Source organism: Trichosurus vulpecula, chromosome 8 (genome assembly GCF_011100635.1).
Source record: "Trichosurus vulpecula isolate mTriVul1 chromosome 8, mTriVul1.pri, whole genome shotgun sequence".
NCBI classification, from domain to species: domain Eukaryota; kingdom Metazoa; phylum Chordata; class Mammalia; order Diprotodontia; family Phalangeridae; genus Trichosurus; species Trichosurus vulpecula.
This window is the reverse complement of record NC_050580.1, coordinates 54,461,845-54,479,047: the sequence shown is the minus strand read 5'-3', so window position 1 is coordinate 54,479,047 and position 17,203 is coordinate 54,461,845. Positions and strand designations below refer to the sequence as shown.

General features: G+C 39.8%; 1 protein-coding gene across 4 annotated transcripts in view; it reads left to right on the top strand.

Annotated features, from left to right (window-relative positions):
• The window catches only part of ASCC1 (activating signal cointegrator 1 complex subunit 1), a 131,627-nt gene that overhangs the window by 393 nt on the left and 114,031 nt on the right, over window positions 1-17,203 (top strand). Inside the window, exons 1-4 of one of the 4 annotated variants that reach the window (XM_036734665.1) lie at window positions 10-83; window positions 1,506-1,650; window positions 11,085-11,184; window positions 14,227-14,324. In XM_036734665.1, coding sequence (XP_036590560.1) covers window positions 1,539-1,650; window positions 11,085-11,184; window positions 14,227-14,324 — 310 coding nt within the window. In that variant the 5' untranslated portion in view covers window positions 10-83; window positions 1,506-1,538. Of the gene's footprint in view, window positions 1-9; window positions 1,067-1,505; window positions 1,651-11,084; window positions 11,185-14,226; window positions 14,325-17,203 lie in introns of those variants that run through there. The other 3 variants (XM_036734668.1, XM_036734667.1, XM_036734666.1) reach the window with 3 other exon arrangements.

Here is a 17,203-nt window from a genome sequence, read left to right as displayed (position 1 = left end):
GGCGGGGGCGCGCACGTCCTCCTACGGTGGCCCGCCCTCTTCCGAGGTGCTCGTTAGCCGCTCTGGGCCAGCGCTGGGCTGCTGTAGGTGTTCTGTTCCCAGTTTTTCTTCCCGAGCATACTTTCCTCCCTTCGTGCATTTGGCTGTCGTGGCGGCCCCTCGGGTCTCCTCTCTTCTGCCGGCCTTTCCTGGGCCTCAGACTCGGAGGTCGTTTTTAGCGCAGAGCTGTCACTCTGAGGAGGGGAGGGGAGGCTTGGGGCCTGCCCAGGCCCCGGATAATTCCTCCCCTCCCCCCACTCCCAACCCGCACCAAGAATCCCGGGGAACGCAGTGCCAGGGTTCTGTGCTCCAAGTGTCTGTGCCTCAGGGTTCTGTGCTCGGTTCTTTCCTTCTGTCGCCTCTCTGGTCCAGGGAAGAGCCTGGGGGGCCTGGCCAGTGAGAGGGATGGACAATCCGAAAACGTCACCGCAGCAAAATGGTGCCCGGTACCTGGGCTCTCCTTTCTCCAGACTCCCTCCAGTACCAGTTGATTTAGCAGCTTCCTAGGCCTCATCCTTTTAAAAGTAGAATTCGAGCCCCGCGAAGGCAGGGGCTTCTTTTTTTTTTTTTGTTTTGGCGTCCCCATTGTTCAGCTTAAAATGTTTCTTTTGCACCTGGTAGGCCCTTAAGGTAGAATTGAATTGGATTTCTCCCCAAGTGGTTAAACTTGATACAAAAAAAAAAAGAATTATTGACCCAAAGCAGGTCTTGGCCTTCATGGATTCATTGTTGACCTGTCTTTACTAAGCTTTTTGGAATAGTATAGTCTAATATAATACTGGGGAATGACCGAACATGAGTCTAGTGAGAGCTTTTGCTGAAGTGCTAATTTATTAAGTAGAGAGCTGAAGTTACTGGATGGTGTGAATTTAGCTGACTTTCAGAAGCCCCACAAAATGGTATTGGAGTCTCCTTACCCGATTGTTACCAAGGAGCGTACAAGGAAAGTCATCAAGTCAACTGTAATGCAGTGGCAGTCCCAAGATACATTTTGTCCATTTTCCTTTTATTTTACGTGGAGAAGATGGTAATACTTTGAAATATTTTATTATTCTTGGTGACCTTAGCTAGGATTATGTTTAGGGAGGATGAATTTTTCCCTGTATAAAGCATTTAGTAAATATAAATAGTATTATTCTCTTTAGGTTAACAATGCCTCTGAGACTGGCTCACATTTTATTTTACAAATAAGGGAACTAGACTAGATAACCTCTTCTCTGGATATTAATTGAGGATACAAATAGGCTGTTTACAGCAGAGTGGGGATACATGACATGTTCGAAAAGTTAGGACATAAAAGTGTCAACATTAAGTGTTAAGATATCTAATGGGGGTTTTGAGGCTTTTTTGTTTCTAATGGTCAGATGTTTTTGAATGGATATTTATTAAAGTCCTTAACTTTCCTCCATTGTGTACAGGGATGAGCATGGGTTTCTTTCTTGGTAAGGCAATGATTTATTTTCCAGAATTTTGCAGGAAGCTCTTTTGGAAGAAGCGTTATGGAAGTCCTCCGTCCACAGCTTATAAAAATCGAAGGGCGCATTTACAGGAAGAACTTTATACAAGAACAGACCTATCAGCATGAAGATGAAGATGAAGATTTCTATGGAGGTAATAATATGGCATACCCTGTAGTCAGGTTAGAGATAGGCTATCCTCTCTCTTTCCTATCCATGTTCACAAATTCCTGAAGTCTTTCTCTGGAACTCTTGGGAGTCTGTGGACCCCAGTTTAAGGACCCCTGAATTTGAGAATCTGGGTTTGAGTCCTGGTTCTGATCCTTAATAGCTACACGATTTTGGGCAGTTCCCTTCTCTAGGCCTTAGTTTCCTTATTTATAAAATAAGAACACTGCATCAGTGTGCCCATGTTGTTTCTGTGATTCCCTGCTGCTATGAGAATAATAACCCATAGCCTCTTCTGTTGTACATTTGAAGCCCTCTGTAATCTGACTGACTTCAGCTGACTTTTCCTAGTTCATTGTACATCACATTCCTTCCTCCACTGTCTTCCTTACTCCTTCTTGTGGTCCATTTGTAGTGTCTGTATCTTTGCACAGACACTCTCTCATGCCTAGGTTGCATTCCTTCCTTACCTCTTAGGACTCCTGGCTTTCATTGAGGGGCAACTCAAGCGCTGTCTTCTAATTGTAAATACACAAAACCCTTCCCCCACCCCCACCCCACTTTGTTAATGTCTTCTTCTGCCTTCCTCAAGGTACTTTGTCTAAATTTGTTTGTTTACATGTTATTTCTCCCTAAAGAATACCTGCTTCTTGAGGGCAAGAACTATTTCATTTTTGTCTTTGCATCTCCCGAATAGTGGGTGCTTAATATTTGTTTACTGAATAAAAAAAATATTGAATGAATGAATGACTTCTAAAGTCCCACCTGGCTCTGAATCCTACAGTCCTCTCGGACTCTAAGGACATTTTGAGGTATAAACCTTTTGAAGCTGTGGTATGTTGCAGGTATGATTTTAGAGAGGCAATTGGGGGGAAAGAGTATTAAACTCAGACTCAAGAGAATCTACAATTTGAATCCTGCCTCTGACAGTAACTGTGTGACTTTGGATAGATGACTTAACCTCTCTTTCTTCCTCTGTAAAATGAAAATAATTTCCGTAGTTTCCACCTTGGAACTGTTACGAAGATCAAATAAGATAAAATATATAAAGTGCTTTTAAAATTTTAAAACACTATATATGTATTAGCTATGATTAGGATTATATTAGTTAGGTTTAATTAGATTTGAATCATCAAACAGTATCATTCAGGCACTCTGATAATGTTTTCCATTAGTCTACAAGGCCTTCCATTAGGCCTGTGATGTACTTTTGGGTGAGGTATTCAAACCTCCTTGTTCCCATTGATCCCCTGGGTTCTTTTCCAGACTTTGACTCCTAGAGTTAGGTTCTCTTGGATCTTTGAGGTTCAGAGTGCTAGATGATTAGGGCCCTTGTATGGTGTCTCTGGACAGAGAGGTAAGGACCAAGGAGCCCTTGGGTGCCAGGGCTGTCCTGGTCTGAGCATTGCTGTGCTGCATTGGTCACTACTACTCCTTGGGGCCTCCAAAGTCCTCACACTGTACCTTTATGATTACTCTGGGACTTTTCCTCCTCAGAGATTTTTTTTAGGGGATCCCTTGACTTTTGCTGCTTCATACACAAGGTTTCTCTGGTTACTCTGGGAAACTGTTGATTTGGTTGCTTGTACTGTACTGCTATACTCACTTGGCATGCTTTCCTATGGGCTTCTGGCTGACTTTTTGTGCAATTTGTGGGTGGAAGAAGTCGCATACTGTTTCTTGTTGGATTCCTTGTAAACAACATATTTTTGGATTCTGGTTTCTAATATATTCTGCTGTCTGCTTCCGTTTTATGAGTTCATCCTGTTCACCTTCACAGTTATGATTACTAACTGTGCCTTTCCCTCCATCCTATTTTCTTCTGTTTATCCTTCTCTCTTTTTTATCCTGTCCCTCCTCTAAAGTCTGTTTTGTTTCTGACCATTTCCTTCTTTTATCTGCCCTCCCTTTTATCACCTTCCCTTTTCTTTATCCCCTTCCTCTCTTACTGGGGCCATCTCTAGTTGTCCAGAGCTATATCTGGCCACTGGTCCCAGGTTTCTCTGGAGGAGAAAGTGAGGCTTGTGACTTTGCACAGTCCTTTCTTAAAACCAATTCACTTGAAAGTCATAGCATTATCTTCTTGATGTCATAGTCCTCTTCCAAAATGAAGGACAAACCACAACCTTTGAGTAGTACGAGCTGCCCCACTGGGGACCCAACTGATCAGTTCAAATTGGCCAACTCCCTTCCCCTCCCCTTCCCTCCTTTTCCCTGCCCTCTTTCCCCCTTCCTCTTTCTCCCCTCTCCCTTCATTTTTCCTCTCCATCATGCCCTTACCTGAGGGAGCCCTTCCCAAAGGAAGGAAAATTTTGAAGACTGAAACTGACCTAGATTTCTTTCTTAAAGACCATGCCTTAAACCCAGATTCACTCTGCCTCTCATTGTTTGGCCCACAACAGGTTCCTACCCAAGTACCGGTTAATGGTTATTGTTTGGGCCCTCATGGATCAGAGTTGAGAGTAAATAGTAATTGTTTCTTCTTTGGCCAGAAACCCAGAGGATCTTCCTCTCCTAGGTTATTTATTTTGGATTAAAGGGTCCATCCTCAGGCTCACTTTTTAAACAGCCCTGATCACTGAATGGGCTCAGTTAAAGTGACAACTCAGAAAGACCTTACTTTAAAAAGGCTAAAGTCTCCCACTGCATTCTGGGCCATCCCGGTTGTCCTGATCTACATCTGGCCACTGGATACAGATGGCTCCAGAGGAGAGAGTAAGGTTGGTAGCTTTGCACAGCCCTCCCTCACTTAGAACCAATTCACTTGCAAGTCATGGCATTACCTTCCTGATGTCATGGTCCTCTTTGAGAATGAAGGACAAACTAGTCCTCTCCTGCTTCTCTGTTGGGTGGGATAGATTTCTGTTACCAGTTGAATGTATGTGTGTGTATTTTTCCCCCCTTTTTGAACCAGTTTATATGTCAGTGACAAGCTTTTCCCACCTTTGGGGCCCCCCCCACCTCACCATTTCTCCCACCTCTGTAAAAGCTCTTCCAGGTGTGCCTCTTTTACGTGAGATAATTTTCCCCATTCTTCCTCTCCCTTTTCCCTTCTCCTCAGGCATCCCTTGTCCTCATCTATCCATTTTTTTTAATATCATCTCAACATAATCAACTCTCTTACGCTATATGTAGCATCCTTCTAACTTCCCTAATAATGATAAAATTCTTAGAGATACGTGTATCATCTTCCCATATGAAAAGGTACTCAGTTTAATCTTGTTGAGTCCCTTATGATTTATCTTTCATATTTACCTTTTTGTGCTTTTCTTGAGTCTTGTATTTGACTTTATTAATTTCTTCTGTCTGTATGTTTTGGTCTTCTTTGTCAGCACAGAAAGAATGCAGAGTCTGAGACTGAGTCTCGGTGCGTTTTCGCTGCCTGGCCATAATCCCAGCCAACTAACTTGACCTTTGAGTTTTTCAGTGGGGTATGACTGCTTGTAGACTACAGAGTTCTATGTTCCACGTTTGGGGGGGAGGTGCCAGCTCTGCCGCACCAGCACTGCTCCTTCCCCAAGGACCCCCAACCCGAACTGGGCTCAGATCTTCGGCAGGCTGTGCACCCCTGCTCTGATCCGCCACTTAATTCCTCCCACCAGGTGGGCCTGGAGCCGGAAGCAGCAGCAGCCGTAGCTGCCCCACCTCCGCTGCCCCCGGGGGCTGGAAGCCGAACCGCGAACTCCTTCCACTCCCGCAGCTTTTCCCACTAACCTTCTCAGCAGTCTTTGGTGTTTGTGGGTTGAGAAGTCTCGTAACTGCCGCAGCTCACTGAATCAGAGCGCTAGGGCCCCCTCCGCCCGGCTTCTGGTCTGGATGGTCCAAGTCGCTCAGGCTGGGCTCTGCTCCACTCCGTTCCCAGCTCCCAGCTCTGTGCGGGATAGACCTCACCCAGAGACCATCCAGGCTTTCCTGGGCTGGAGCCCTGCTTCCCTCTGCTGTTCTGTGGGTTCTGCCGTTCTAGAATTGGTTCAGAGCCATTTTTTATAGGTTTTGGAGGGACTCGGGTACGGAGCTCACTCTAGTTCGTGCTTACCAGCCGCCATCTTCGAGTCTTGTATTTGAAAGTCATATTTTTTTATTCAGTTGTGTACTCTTCATCAGGAATGCTTGAAAGTCCTTTATTTTATTAAATATCCATTTTTCCCTTGAAGGATTATACTCACTTTTGCTGGGTAGGTTATTCTTGGTTGAAATCCTATCTCTTTGCCTTCCAGAATATCATATACCAAGCCCCTCTACCCCTTTAAGGTGGTAGCTGCTAAATCTTGTGTGATTCTGACCATGGCTCCATGGTATTTGAATTGTTTCTTTCTGGCTGCTTTAAGTATTTTCTCTTTGGGCTGGGGGCTCTGAAATTTGGCTATAATATTCCTAGGAGTTTTCATTTTGGGACCTCTTTCCGATTATGATTGGTGGATTCTTTTAATTTCTATTTTACCCTCTGGTTCTAGGATATCAGGCAGTTTTTCTTGATAATTTCTTGAAATATGTTGTCTAGGCTTTTTTTTTTTTTCATCATGGCTTTCAGGCAATTCAGTAATTCTTAATCTTCTCTCCATCTGTTTTCTAGGCTAGTACCAGTTAATGGTTATTGTTTGAGCCCTGATGGATCAGAGTTGAGAGTAAATAGTAATTGTTTCTTCTTTGGTTCTTTTTCATTCTTTTGACTTTGTTTTATTGTTTCTTGATGTTTCATGGAATTATTAGTTCCATTTTCCCATTTCTAATTCTTAAGAAATTATTTTGTTCAGTGAACTCTTGTACCTCTTTTTCTATTTGGCCAATTCTGCTTTTTAAGGAGTTCATCAGTGAATTTTTTTTACCTCTTTTTCCATTTCACTAATTCTGTTTTTTTTAAAGGTGTTATTTTCTTCAATTTTTTTTGGTGCCTCTTTTACCAAGCTGTTAATTATTTTTTCATAATTTTCTTCCTTTTGTTTCCTTACCTGGTTTTTTCTCTACTGCTATTATTTGATTTTGAAAATAATTTTTTAGCTCTTCCAGGAATTTTTGTTGTGCTTATGTCCAATTCACATTTTTTTCTTTGAGGCATTGCTTGTAGCTGCTTTGTCTTTGTTGTCTTCTTCTGAGTTTGTGTCTTGATCTTACCCATTGCCATATTAGCTATTTATGGTCAGGCTCTTTTTTGTTGTTGTTGTTTGCTTGTTTTTCTACCCTGTTTCTTTATTTGGAACTTTATGTTATTGTTGGGCTCTGTTACAGATGTTGGGAGGGTGGGGAGGAGAGGGGGCTCTGTTTCAGCCTTTAGGTTTTTTTCCCCACTGTTATTTTCAGAGCTAGTTCTAGGGTTTTGGAGTTTTCAGTGCTTCCTAGGGGGTGTAATCCTCCACTACTTCCTGTTGTAAAGTGTATAGGCAGTGGAGTTGCCAAACAGCATCTGTAGTACAGGGCTACAAACAGCTAGTACAGGGGTACCCTGTAGTCCCTGACCAGTAGCCAGGTCCCTTTTCCATCTCTGGCTTGAGAGCTCCTGAAGCTATTGCTGCTTCTGTCACCAGCTCTTAGTCCCACCACTGGGATTTCATCCACTCAGACTCCAGGCCAGCCTCCTCCCTTGTGTTACAGATCTCTTTTTCTGACCCATGTTGTCTTGGGCTGAAAGAATGGGTCGTTCTGGCCTTTGTTTGGCTCTGCCACTCCAGAATTCTATTTGAACTATTTTTTTAAAGTTGTTTGGAGGGGAATGTTGAATGGTCACAGCTGAGTGCTTCTCTACTCCACCTTCTTGGCTCTGTCCCCCACTCACTGGCTTTCTTGATCATTATTCAGTCTCATGTGAATTTCAGGTTTTTTCTGGAGTAGTTATGTGTGAACTGGGCAGTTTGCAGTGAGGCTCCTCCCTTGGCCAGAAGTCCCTGTAGATCTTTTAATATTTCATGTATGCTCTTGTAACTCTTGTTTCGGCCATCTGTTAATTATTTTCTCTTGCAACAATAGTAATAGTTAGTAATCATATAATACTTTAAGTTTCGTAAAGTGCTTTACACACGTTGTCTCATTTGACTCTGATATCTCTGTGAGGGAGGTGCAATTATTCCCATTTTGCAGATAAGGAAACTGAAGCTGAGAGAAGTCGAGTGACTTGCCTAGGGTCACTTAGCTAGTAAATGTTAGAGGTAGGATTTGAACTCAGGTCTTCCTGACTCCAAGTCTAGCATTCTTTATGCTACTCCAACCAGCTGCTTCAAGACTAAATCATCTCCTTTTCTGTCATACATGTCCTTATGTGATGTATTTTACATCATTTTTTTTTTGCTGCAGGTCATTGTTAGCACTATGCTACAGCCTATTTACGTCCATCATAACTTTTTCTAATGCACTTTGTTTAGCTGCAATTTTGAGTTTTCTGTTTGATGACTTATAGCCATGTAACATCACTAGGATGTCATTGTGTTGTTGAAGGATGGGCTTTTGTGGCAGAGAGTAGCTTGGAAACTTTGAAAGCTCTTCATCTGCTAGATGCAATCCATCTCAGTTCACCTCCTTAATTTTGGGTCTAACTTGTTCACTTTTAGTGTATGTTTGAGGTATGTGCACTTAGGGAGTAACTTGGTGGGCTGTTCTTCCAGCTGCAAGTCAAAATCTAGATAATAGAGATTCTTCATCCATTTGGTTTTTCCTTTATAGCTAGTTAGGCTGATCTCTTAGGTGAGTATTGAGATGTTCTGAGCTTAATCCATTTAGCACAACTCCTCCTATGTCCTAGAGTCTCAGTAGGGACGTCATCATCAGTAAGGCCAATTCCATTTCCATTTGTACATCACATGGGGAATTCTTCAAGATTGTGGCTAACACTTTTGTTGAGCATTTGTCTTTGTATTTCCCATCTCATAATGATCAGAGCATCATTGAACAACTTATCTCTTATTGCATTACGCAGAACCTCACATGATCTTAACAAATGCATGGGAGACAGCTTGTTGGAGAAGAGCTTTTAAGATAATTTTTTGCTTTATCAAGTCAAATGCTTTTTGTAATCAACAGCTAGCAAACCCAGCAGGGTCTCACATTCTCTCTCAGTTGTATAACTCTAAATATGTGGTCTCCTGTGGAAAATCATCTGAAAGTTTGCCAGTTTTCTTTTTGTATTTTTATTAGTATTACTCTGATGCCTGAATAGCCCATTTCCATAAACGTTTTGGAGAGATAAGAAATCAGGCTTATGGGTCAGTAGCTGCTGATGTTTAGTATGTGAGGGTCTGGTAAGTGCTGAGGATACAAAGACAGAAAGGAAGCAATTCCTGACCTCAGTGTGTTTACATTCTACTGGGGGGAAATGCCATTCACACACATTAATATATACAAAATAAATACAAAGTACTTTTTTTGGGAGAGAAGATTATCGATGAGCTTGGGAAAGGTCTCTTGTAGGAGTAATACTCTCTGTGATTTTTTCCAGTCTTTGGAATTTTCCCCTTTCTGTGAAATTTTGAAGACTAAGTGCTTTTAAGATTATGTTGCTTCCTGCACAGATTTCTTGTCAGTTCTAGCCATGCTTCCTTATTTCATCTTCTTAAAATGCAACTTTTACTTGGGGACTGAATTATTAGAATCTGAATGCAGCAGTTTTACTTGTAATGATTTTTTTCTTTTTGTCCTTTTTTGGCATACCCAGTGCTTAGCGTGGTAACTGGCACATAGTAGGTGCTTAAAAATGGTTATGGATTTGATGGGAGTATAGAATTGCTAGCAGATGTGTTCCATTTTCTGTTTTTATGTTATTCCCCTTCTGTTTTCCTCTGTAAATGCTCTTAGGATAATTTTGCTATTTGGATTTCAGTGCTGCACTTTCTGCTGGCTGGTTTTCCACTCCACTGCTTTGTGAAATAATTCTGTTAGTATCATAGATTCAGAGCTGGAGGGGACTCTAGAGCTCATCCAGTCCAACTTCCTTGACAATTTAGGAAATTTGAGACTCAGAGAGATTAAGTGATTTGCCTCAGGTCTCACAGGTGGTCAGTAGCAGAGCTAGGATTCAAGCACAGATTCTATAACTTTTAAGTTCAGGGCTTTTCCCCACCACACTCTGTCATCATCACCCTCCTCCATAATGTTTTGCACAGGAACTTATCTTTTAAACTAGCTTGCATTCCACTTGATGAGGAAATTGAATTTACTGCCTAAGGTGGTTTCAAGACTCTTAGCTTCCTCAGTATGGAGAATGTTTTGTATAAATTGTGTGTTTGGACCTGTGAAATCGTTGTTGTGCACTCCTGGTGAGGAGACTTCCTGGGACATTGAGAGGCCAGTGTGTCAGAGGCAGGACTTGAACTCATTGCTTCTTGACTCAGGATTCTTTACTCACTATTCATCGTGAATGGGTAACTCCCTAAAGAGCACACTTGCTCAGACAAATGCAAGGCTATTTATTTCCTGTTCCTGATTCAGATTTTCCCCCTTCTCCCCCATTGGCTAGATGTAATTTTCTCAACTGCCTATTTCATGTTCTCTTCCTTGATATGTTCCCCCTCCCTTGTCATTCATCGCATGTGCATTTAAATTGGCTTGCACCACCCTGGGGGTGTGTTGGATAATTATTAAACAGCTTATTAAGCATGTGTGCAAGCTTCTGACCTTTTACTTGATCAAAAGCCTGGTTCTGCTAGGCCACAGCTCCCATTAGAAACAGTTACCTCTGACTTACGTCTTATTATCACCCCTGCTATCATCCTGGCAAAGCTGGGAGTAGTTTTAATCCTGTGGAAAAAGAATTCCTTCTTTTGTTTCTTGCACTTTTCACACTGGCTGTCTTCTGTTTACCCTCAAACCCTCCTACCCCCTTGTTGCTCCTTTCCCTAATTTTGCAGTTTTGCTTATTAGTTCATTTTTCATTTTTGCTTTTATCGATTCACTTCCTCACTTTTCCCCATCTCAGTTCAATAATCAAATAATATCCTTCTTTCTCTCTTCCCCTTCAGTTTTTGTTTTTTAAGTTTCAAAAATTTCATTTTCTGTACTTTTTTTCTAAAAAAAAATCACCTTATTATATCTTCATTATTTATCTTCCCTTTCTATCTGTTCTAATTTTTGATTCATGGCCCATATTTAGTCCTTCTTTAGCATCTATAGCCCTCTTGGCATTAAAGCTTCTGAGGTACCTCTTTTGGATTCCTTCTTCTGAGCAGTTGCCTTGTAGATCTTGCTCCCCTGACCCCCTTTGTCCTTTTGTACTTCACTTGCAGAAATACCAATTCCTGTAGATGATAAAGAGAATATTGCTTCTTGGTAGGAATTTTCCCATGGCCCCAATTTGTATGTTATTGACTTTTGCCTTGAGCAGACTGAGTTGGAATAAGCTGTGCTGTGCTTTAAAAAAATAAAACAAAGAAAATGTGAACATGGGGAAAAGGTTTGTTGTCCATGCAGTTTCTTAAAGATTTAATTGTCTCTATGTAGAGCCCATGGAGTGTTCAGAAGAACTCAGTGACTCCTGTGTGGTGGAGCAGACGGAGAGAGGCTTTCAGTGTGCAGTGGCTGTCCCTAGTCCACTGTTCAAGTAAGTTTGTTTAGATTTGTGTAAATCGCTGCTCATGGGAAACATGGCAGAAGGTAGAACTGTGATTCTTCCCTACTACTTTCATTTCATCTGAGATACCTAATGGCTAATTATGTTTTAGTTTACCTGTATTCATTGTTCTGGGAGTGAGCATTACATTACCACCATTCTTTCTGATGCAGACTTCTTCATAGTTATGCAAAACATCTCTTCTGGAGCACTGGGTAGTATGCTTTTCTCAGAACCATCTTTGTAGATAACTTCTAATCTTTGTATAGTAGTCACACTGATAAATCTAGTATGCCATACTAATATGTAAGGAGGATTTTGTTATCCTTTTTAGAGTTCAATTTCTCAGGATCCGTGGCCATGGCAATGTCTAGTTTCCAGGTGTTAGATAATAACTCCCAGAATAGCCCTAAGGATCCTAGATAGAAATTCCTAGAATCATGGTGATAGACAGTCTTACTGAGGCTGGACTATGAGATAAAGGTGACATAATGTGATATTTAGTACACTTATGCAGAATGACAGTATTGCTAATTAACCTTTGAGCTTAATGTTGGCAAGATGCCTTCTTTGTCTGTTGCCCTATAAAGCAAGTGAGCACTGGTCAGTGAGGGGGGAATCCGTGGGGAACCCATAGGGGAACCTGTGTGGGCCTTGACCGGCCCCCATCAAGGCTTGAGGGGATTTAAGGGAGCGCACGAGCTGTGCCTGTCTCTATTGACCTCAAGGAGACATAGGGGTAGTTGCCCCCCCTTCTCACCAGCCCCTGTGAGAGGGGTGATTAGGGAATGATATAGGAGTTAGTGCTCCCATTATCAGTAATCCTTTTGAGAAGACTAGACTAGAATAAAGTAAGATTATTAACCCCTCCAAAGCTGACTTCCTATCTGACCAGATCAAGGGTGAACCTGTTAGAGGCTGGAGTCCAGAAACTCCAGTGCCTCCTGTATATTATCTGTGAAACACTAAAATATTTACTTTGCCTATTACTATTTTTATAAATATAATTTAGTATTCTAGAATGCCAGATAATTTGAGATTTCTTTTTTGTGAGGTAAACATCTTTCTCATTTTGAGCTTCCTCTAAACTAGATATCTTAGAAATAAAAGTCTTTTCTTTAGAAAAGGAAAACTATCATGTAAGTCTTTTGACAAATTTCTTTCCTGATGTAATTCTTTTTTTTTTAATTTATTTTTTATTTTTAGTTTACAACATTCAGTTCCCTAAGTTTTGAAGTTCCAAATTTCCCTCCCTCCCTCTCCTCTCCCTGCCCAAGATGGCAAGTAATCTGATATAGGTTCTACATATACCTTCACATTAAATTTATTTTCACAATAGTCAAGTCATAAAGAAAAATTATAACCATTGGAATGAACCACAAGAAAGAAGAAACAAAACCAAAAAAGAAAAAAAAAGAGCAAATAGTCTGCCTCAATCTGCGTTCAGACTCAGTAATTCTTTCTCTGGATGTGGATAGCTTTTTCCATCATGAGTCTTTTGGTGCTGTCTTAGAACCTTGTATTGCTGAGAAGTGCTGAGTCTATCAAAGTTAGTTATCGCAGATACTGTGTGTCTGTAAGTATAATGTTCTTCTGGTTTTTGATGTTATTCTTTGCATGATTATTAACCTAGAAGCATAGGTTCTCAAAGTGGGTGAAATGGGGGGGTGTCGTGTGTATGGGGGAGTGATAGTTGCCTCGGGTGCATTTGGGGGGTATTGAATAAAAATAAGAGTTAACCTACCCCCAGGCGAGGTGCTGAGTAATTTTTTTTTTTTGAAAAGGGGGTGGTAGGCTAAATGAGTTTGCTAATCTCTGACCTATGTTCCTTTCTTTTTTCATCTGTTTAATGACTACACCTTCTCTTGGTCAAAGCCTATTTATATCAGCTTTACCTCTTAAGTCTTTAGATAGACACATATTTCTTTTTTTTTTAGACACACACTTCTTTGTAGAGAAAAGAACATTATCAAATCTTTCTTTTGTAAATTCCAAAATGTCCAAACTATTGCCATCTTCTTGGGAATATTGTGTATTGTCATGGTTCTGGGGCCCTGAGGCAACACCATTTTCTTTTTTTGACCTTCTTTGGTATTTCAGTACTAGCTTCATTATCAAGGTCAATAAACATATGTAGAATGCTCATCATATTCAGGGCTTTGTGGTAGGTGTTGAGGACACAAAGTAGTCTAACAGTCTTCGCCCTCTTACATCTCATAGTCAAGAGCGGGGAGGTAGAAGGCATACATAATTAATAAATAACAATACAAGGTGGCCTATCCTAGGAGGCAGAGAAGTAGCACAGAATTGTTTTGTTTTGTTTCAGCCTTATCATAGTAATAATAGCTGATATTTATGCAGTACTTACAATGTGACAGGCACTGTGCTAAGGACTTGTCCAGGGTCGCACAGCTGGTACATGTCTGAGGCCAGATTTGAACTAAGGTCTTACTGACTCCAGGCCCTGCTCTCTATCTACCGTGCCACCTAGCTCCTTATGTTCTTTCACTGACATTTTCTTTTTTTATAATCCTTCATATGCTCTGAGTTTCTGTTCTACTGTTTCATGCAACTTTGTTATTAATATTTTTCCAATTTCTCGTATCTGGCATCTGTACTGACTTTCAATAAGTTAGAGCCTGAGGTTATAAAGGAAAATCCTGCCATACCTTACTTACTCATCTTCCTACAGCACAAATGGAGAAGGAAGATAGTTCAGTATGTACACAGAGGGGCCTGTGAAGGTGGTAAGGTAGGGGCTAGATCTTCAAGAGTGACAATAATTGGATCCAGGGTAATAATCCTGCTTTGTCATGTTTTTAAGGCTTATCTGAAATCTGTGTATAGATTATTCTGTTTTATCTATTATAGACCTTTTGTCTCTTGTTGATTTTCTTTACTAATACAGAGTTTAGGATGTTGAATGAAACAAGATTTCATGACACTTTTTCTGGTTTAAAACATTTTAGCCACCTATTTTGCAAACATTTGAATTAGTTTCTAATCACTATTAAATTGTTCTTTATGTTGTAGATATATAATTGGGAAGAAAGGTGAGACCAGAAAGAAACTAGAAATGGAAACTCGAACTTCTATTAACATTCCTAAACCTGGAATGGAAGGAGAAATTGGTGAGATTTAGCATGCATGTGTTAACAGTCATTCTTACTTTTGTATATATGTGAAAATAAGGTACATCCAGCTGAATGTAGCTATATTCTTTTTTGTCATTTTTAGAAACTAAGGATTTTAAAAAGTAACAAAAACCTGTTTTCTTTCTTTCCTCCACCCTCATAGAGGAACACAAGAAACATCAAACCCTTCTAAGAAATAGTTAATAAATGTGTAACAAATATAGTCCAACAAAACTAATTCAAGCATTGGACAAGTCTAAAAAATATGTGTTTCAAACTGTATCCTTAGTTCGTTGCCTTCTTTCAAAAGGTGAGTTTCGTCATGGATCATCTGGATTCCTTGGCTGGTCATTGTGTTGATCAGAGTTCTAAAGGCTTTTAAAATTGTCTTTACACTGTTGTTGTTATTGTATATAAAATTGTTCTTCTAGGTCAACTTACTTCATTCTGTCAGTTCATAGGAGACTTCCTAGGCTTCTCTGAAATTGTCCCTTTCATCAATTTTTACAGCACTGTAATATTTCATTACATCATTATGTCCTAATTTGTCCTGCCACTCCCCAATTGATTCCTCCTTTCAATTCTTTTTCACCACAAGAAAAAAAACTGCTATAATTTTGTACATATGCATCTTTTTCTTCTTTATTTGATCTTTTTGGGGTCTAGGCCTAGTAATGGTGTTGCTGGATCAAAAGATAAGCATAGTTTAGTAATTTGGGGGCATAGTTCAAAATTGTTTTCCAGAATGGCTGTAGCCATTCACAGCTCCACCAATAGTGCATTAATGTGCCTGTTTTTCTATAGCTGTTCCAACATTTTTTTTTCCTTTTTAGTCAGTTTTGCTAATTTGATGGGTATGAGGTAGAACATCGGAGTCATTTTAATTTGCATTTCTCTTTTACTGATTTGGAGCTTTTCTTTTACTTTTTTTTTACATAGCTATTGATAGCTTTGATTTCTTCCTTAGAATACTACCTATTTGTATCTTTTGGACTATTTATCAATTGGGAAATAGCTCTTATTCTTATAATTTTGAATCAACTCTTTATATAGTTTGAAAATGAAACTCTTGTCAGAAAAACTTGCTGCAAAGATTCTTTCCCTGCCCCCATCCCAATTATCTGTTTCCCTTCTAATTTTAGCTGCATTGGTTTTTGTTTGTGTAAAAACTTTAAAATTTTATGTAATCAATTCTGTGATTCTCTCTGTCCCTTGTTTGACCATGAACTCTTCTCTTATACCTAGAAAGGAAGGATAATTTCTTCTTTGCTCCTCTAATTTGTTTATGAGGTCACCATTAATGTCTAAGTCATGTATGCTTTTAGAGCTTATACCGTGTGAGATATTGATCTATACCTAGTTTTTGGCAGACTAATTTCTAGGTTTCCCTATGATTTTTAATCAAATATTTATTGCCTTGTAGGTCTTAACTTCAGGAGTTAGTGTTTTGGGGTTGATCATATATGAGGGAGGCTATTGTGTTCATTTGCTTCTTTATATTGTTTACCTTCTCTGTCCACTGATCAACCTCTGTTTCATAGACTACTAAATCATATGAATAATTACTGCTATGTAATTGGTATCTGGTACTTCTAAACCCCTTTTCTTACGTCATTTTCCTTGCGTTCTTGATCTTTTGTTCTTCCAGAGGAACTTTGTTATTATTTTTCCTAGCTCCACAAAGTAATATTTTGGTAGTTTGATTGACGTGTCACTGAATTAATTTTTATTGTATTTACTTGGCTTATCTATGAAGAATTAATATTTCTTCCATTTTTTATTTGTATGAAGTGTTCTGTGGTTGTTTTCATGTAGTTTTTATGTTATCATAGTATTGCCTGGTATTCTTCCCTCCAAAGGAGTCATCTTATTTAACAAATAATATATTTTAAAGACAAAAAAAAAAAAAGAAAAAGAAGAGGAAAAAAATCAGTACCACCTATCAATAGACTGAAAAAGTCTGAAAACATGTGCTGTGTGCAACACCTTTGCACCTCTTCTTATCTCCAAGAAAGAGTAGATTGGGTGTGTTCTCTCATCTTTTCTTTTGAGCCATGGTTGTTTTTTATAATTTTACAGCATTCAGTTTTGATTTGTTTTGTGGGGATGTATGATTGTTCTGACCATTTATATTGTTGTTATCATTTTGTATATTGTTTTCTCAGCTCTGCTTACTGTACTCTACAACAGTTCATATATATCTTTCCATATTTCTCTAGGTTTATCACATTCATCATTTCTTATAGGAGAGAAAGATTCCTTTATATTCATATACTGTAATTTGTTTAGCCATTTCCCATTTGATGGACATCTACTTTGTTTTCAGTTCTTTGCTTTCACAATTAGTCAGTCAGTAAACGTTTATTAATCATGTGCCAGACAGTGTACAAAGCACTTGAGATATAAAGAGATATAAAGACAGCCCCTGCCCCCAAGGAGCTTACCACATGGGAGAGACAATATGCAAACAAATACATACAAAGCAAGCTTTATACGGGACAAATAGGAGAGAATTAATGGAGGGAAGATCCTAGAATTAAGAGGAATTGGGAAAGGCTTCCTGTAAAAGAGGAACTTAAAGGAAGTCAGAGAAGTCTGTGGGCAGAGTTGGGGAGGGAGAGCATTTTAGCTATGTGGAACAGAGAGAATGGCCAGAGCTGAGAGATGGTGTCTTGTTTGGAACAACCAGAAGGCCAGTGTTACTGGATTGAAAAGTATGTGTTGGGGACTAAGGTATAAGAAGATTGGAAAGGTAGGAGGGGGTTAGGTTATTTTGGGCTTTGAATGTCAAACAGAGCATTTTATATTTGTCCTTGGAGGCAGTAGGGAGCCACTGGAGTTTATGGAGTAGGGCAGTGACATGGTTAGACCTGTGC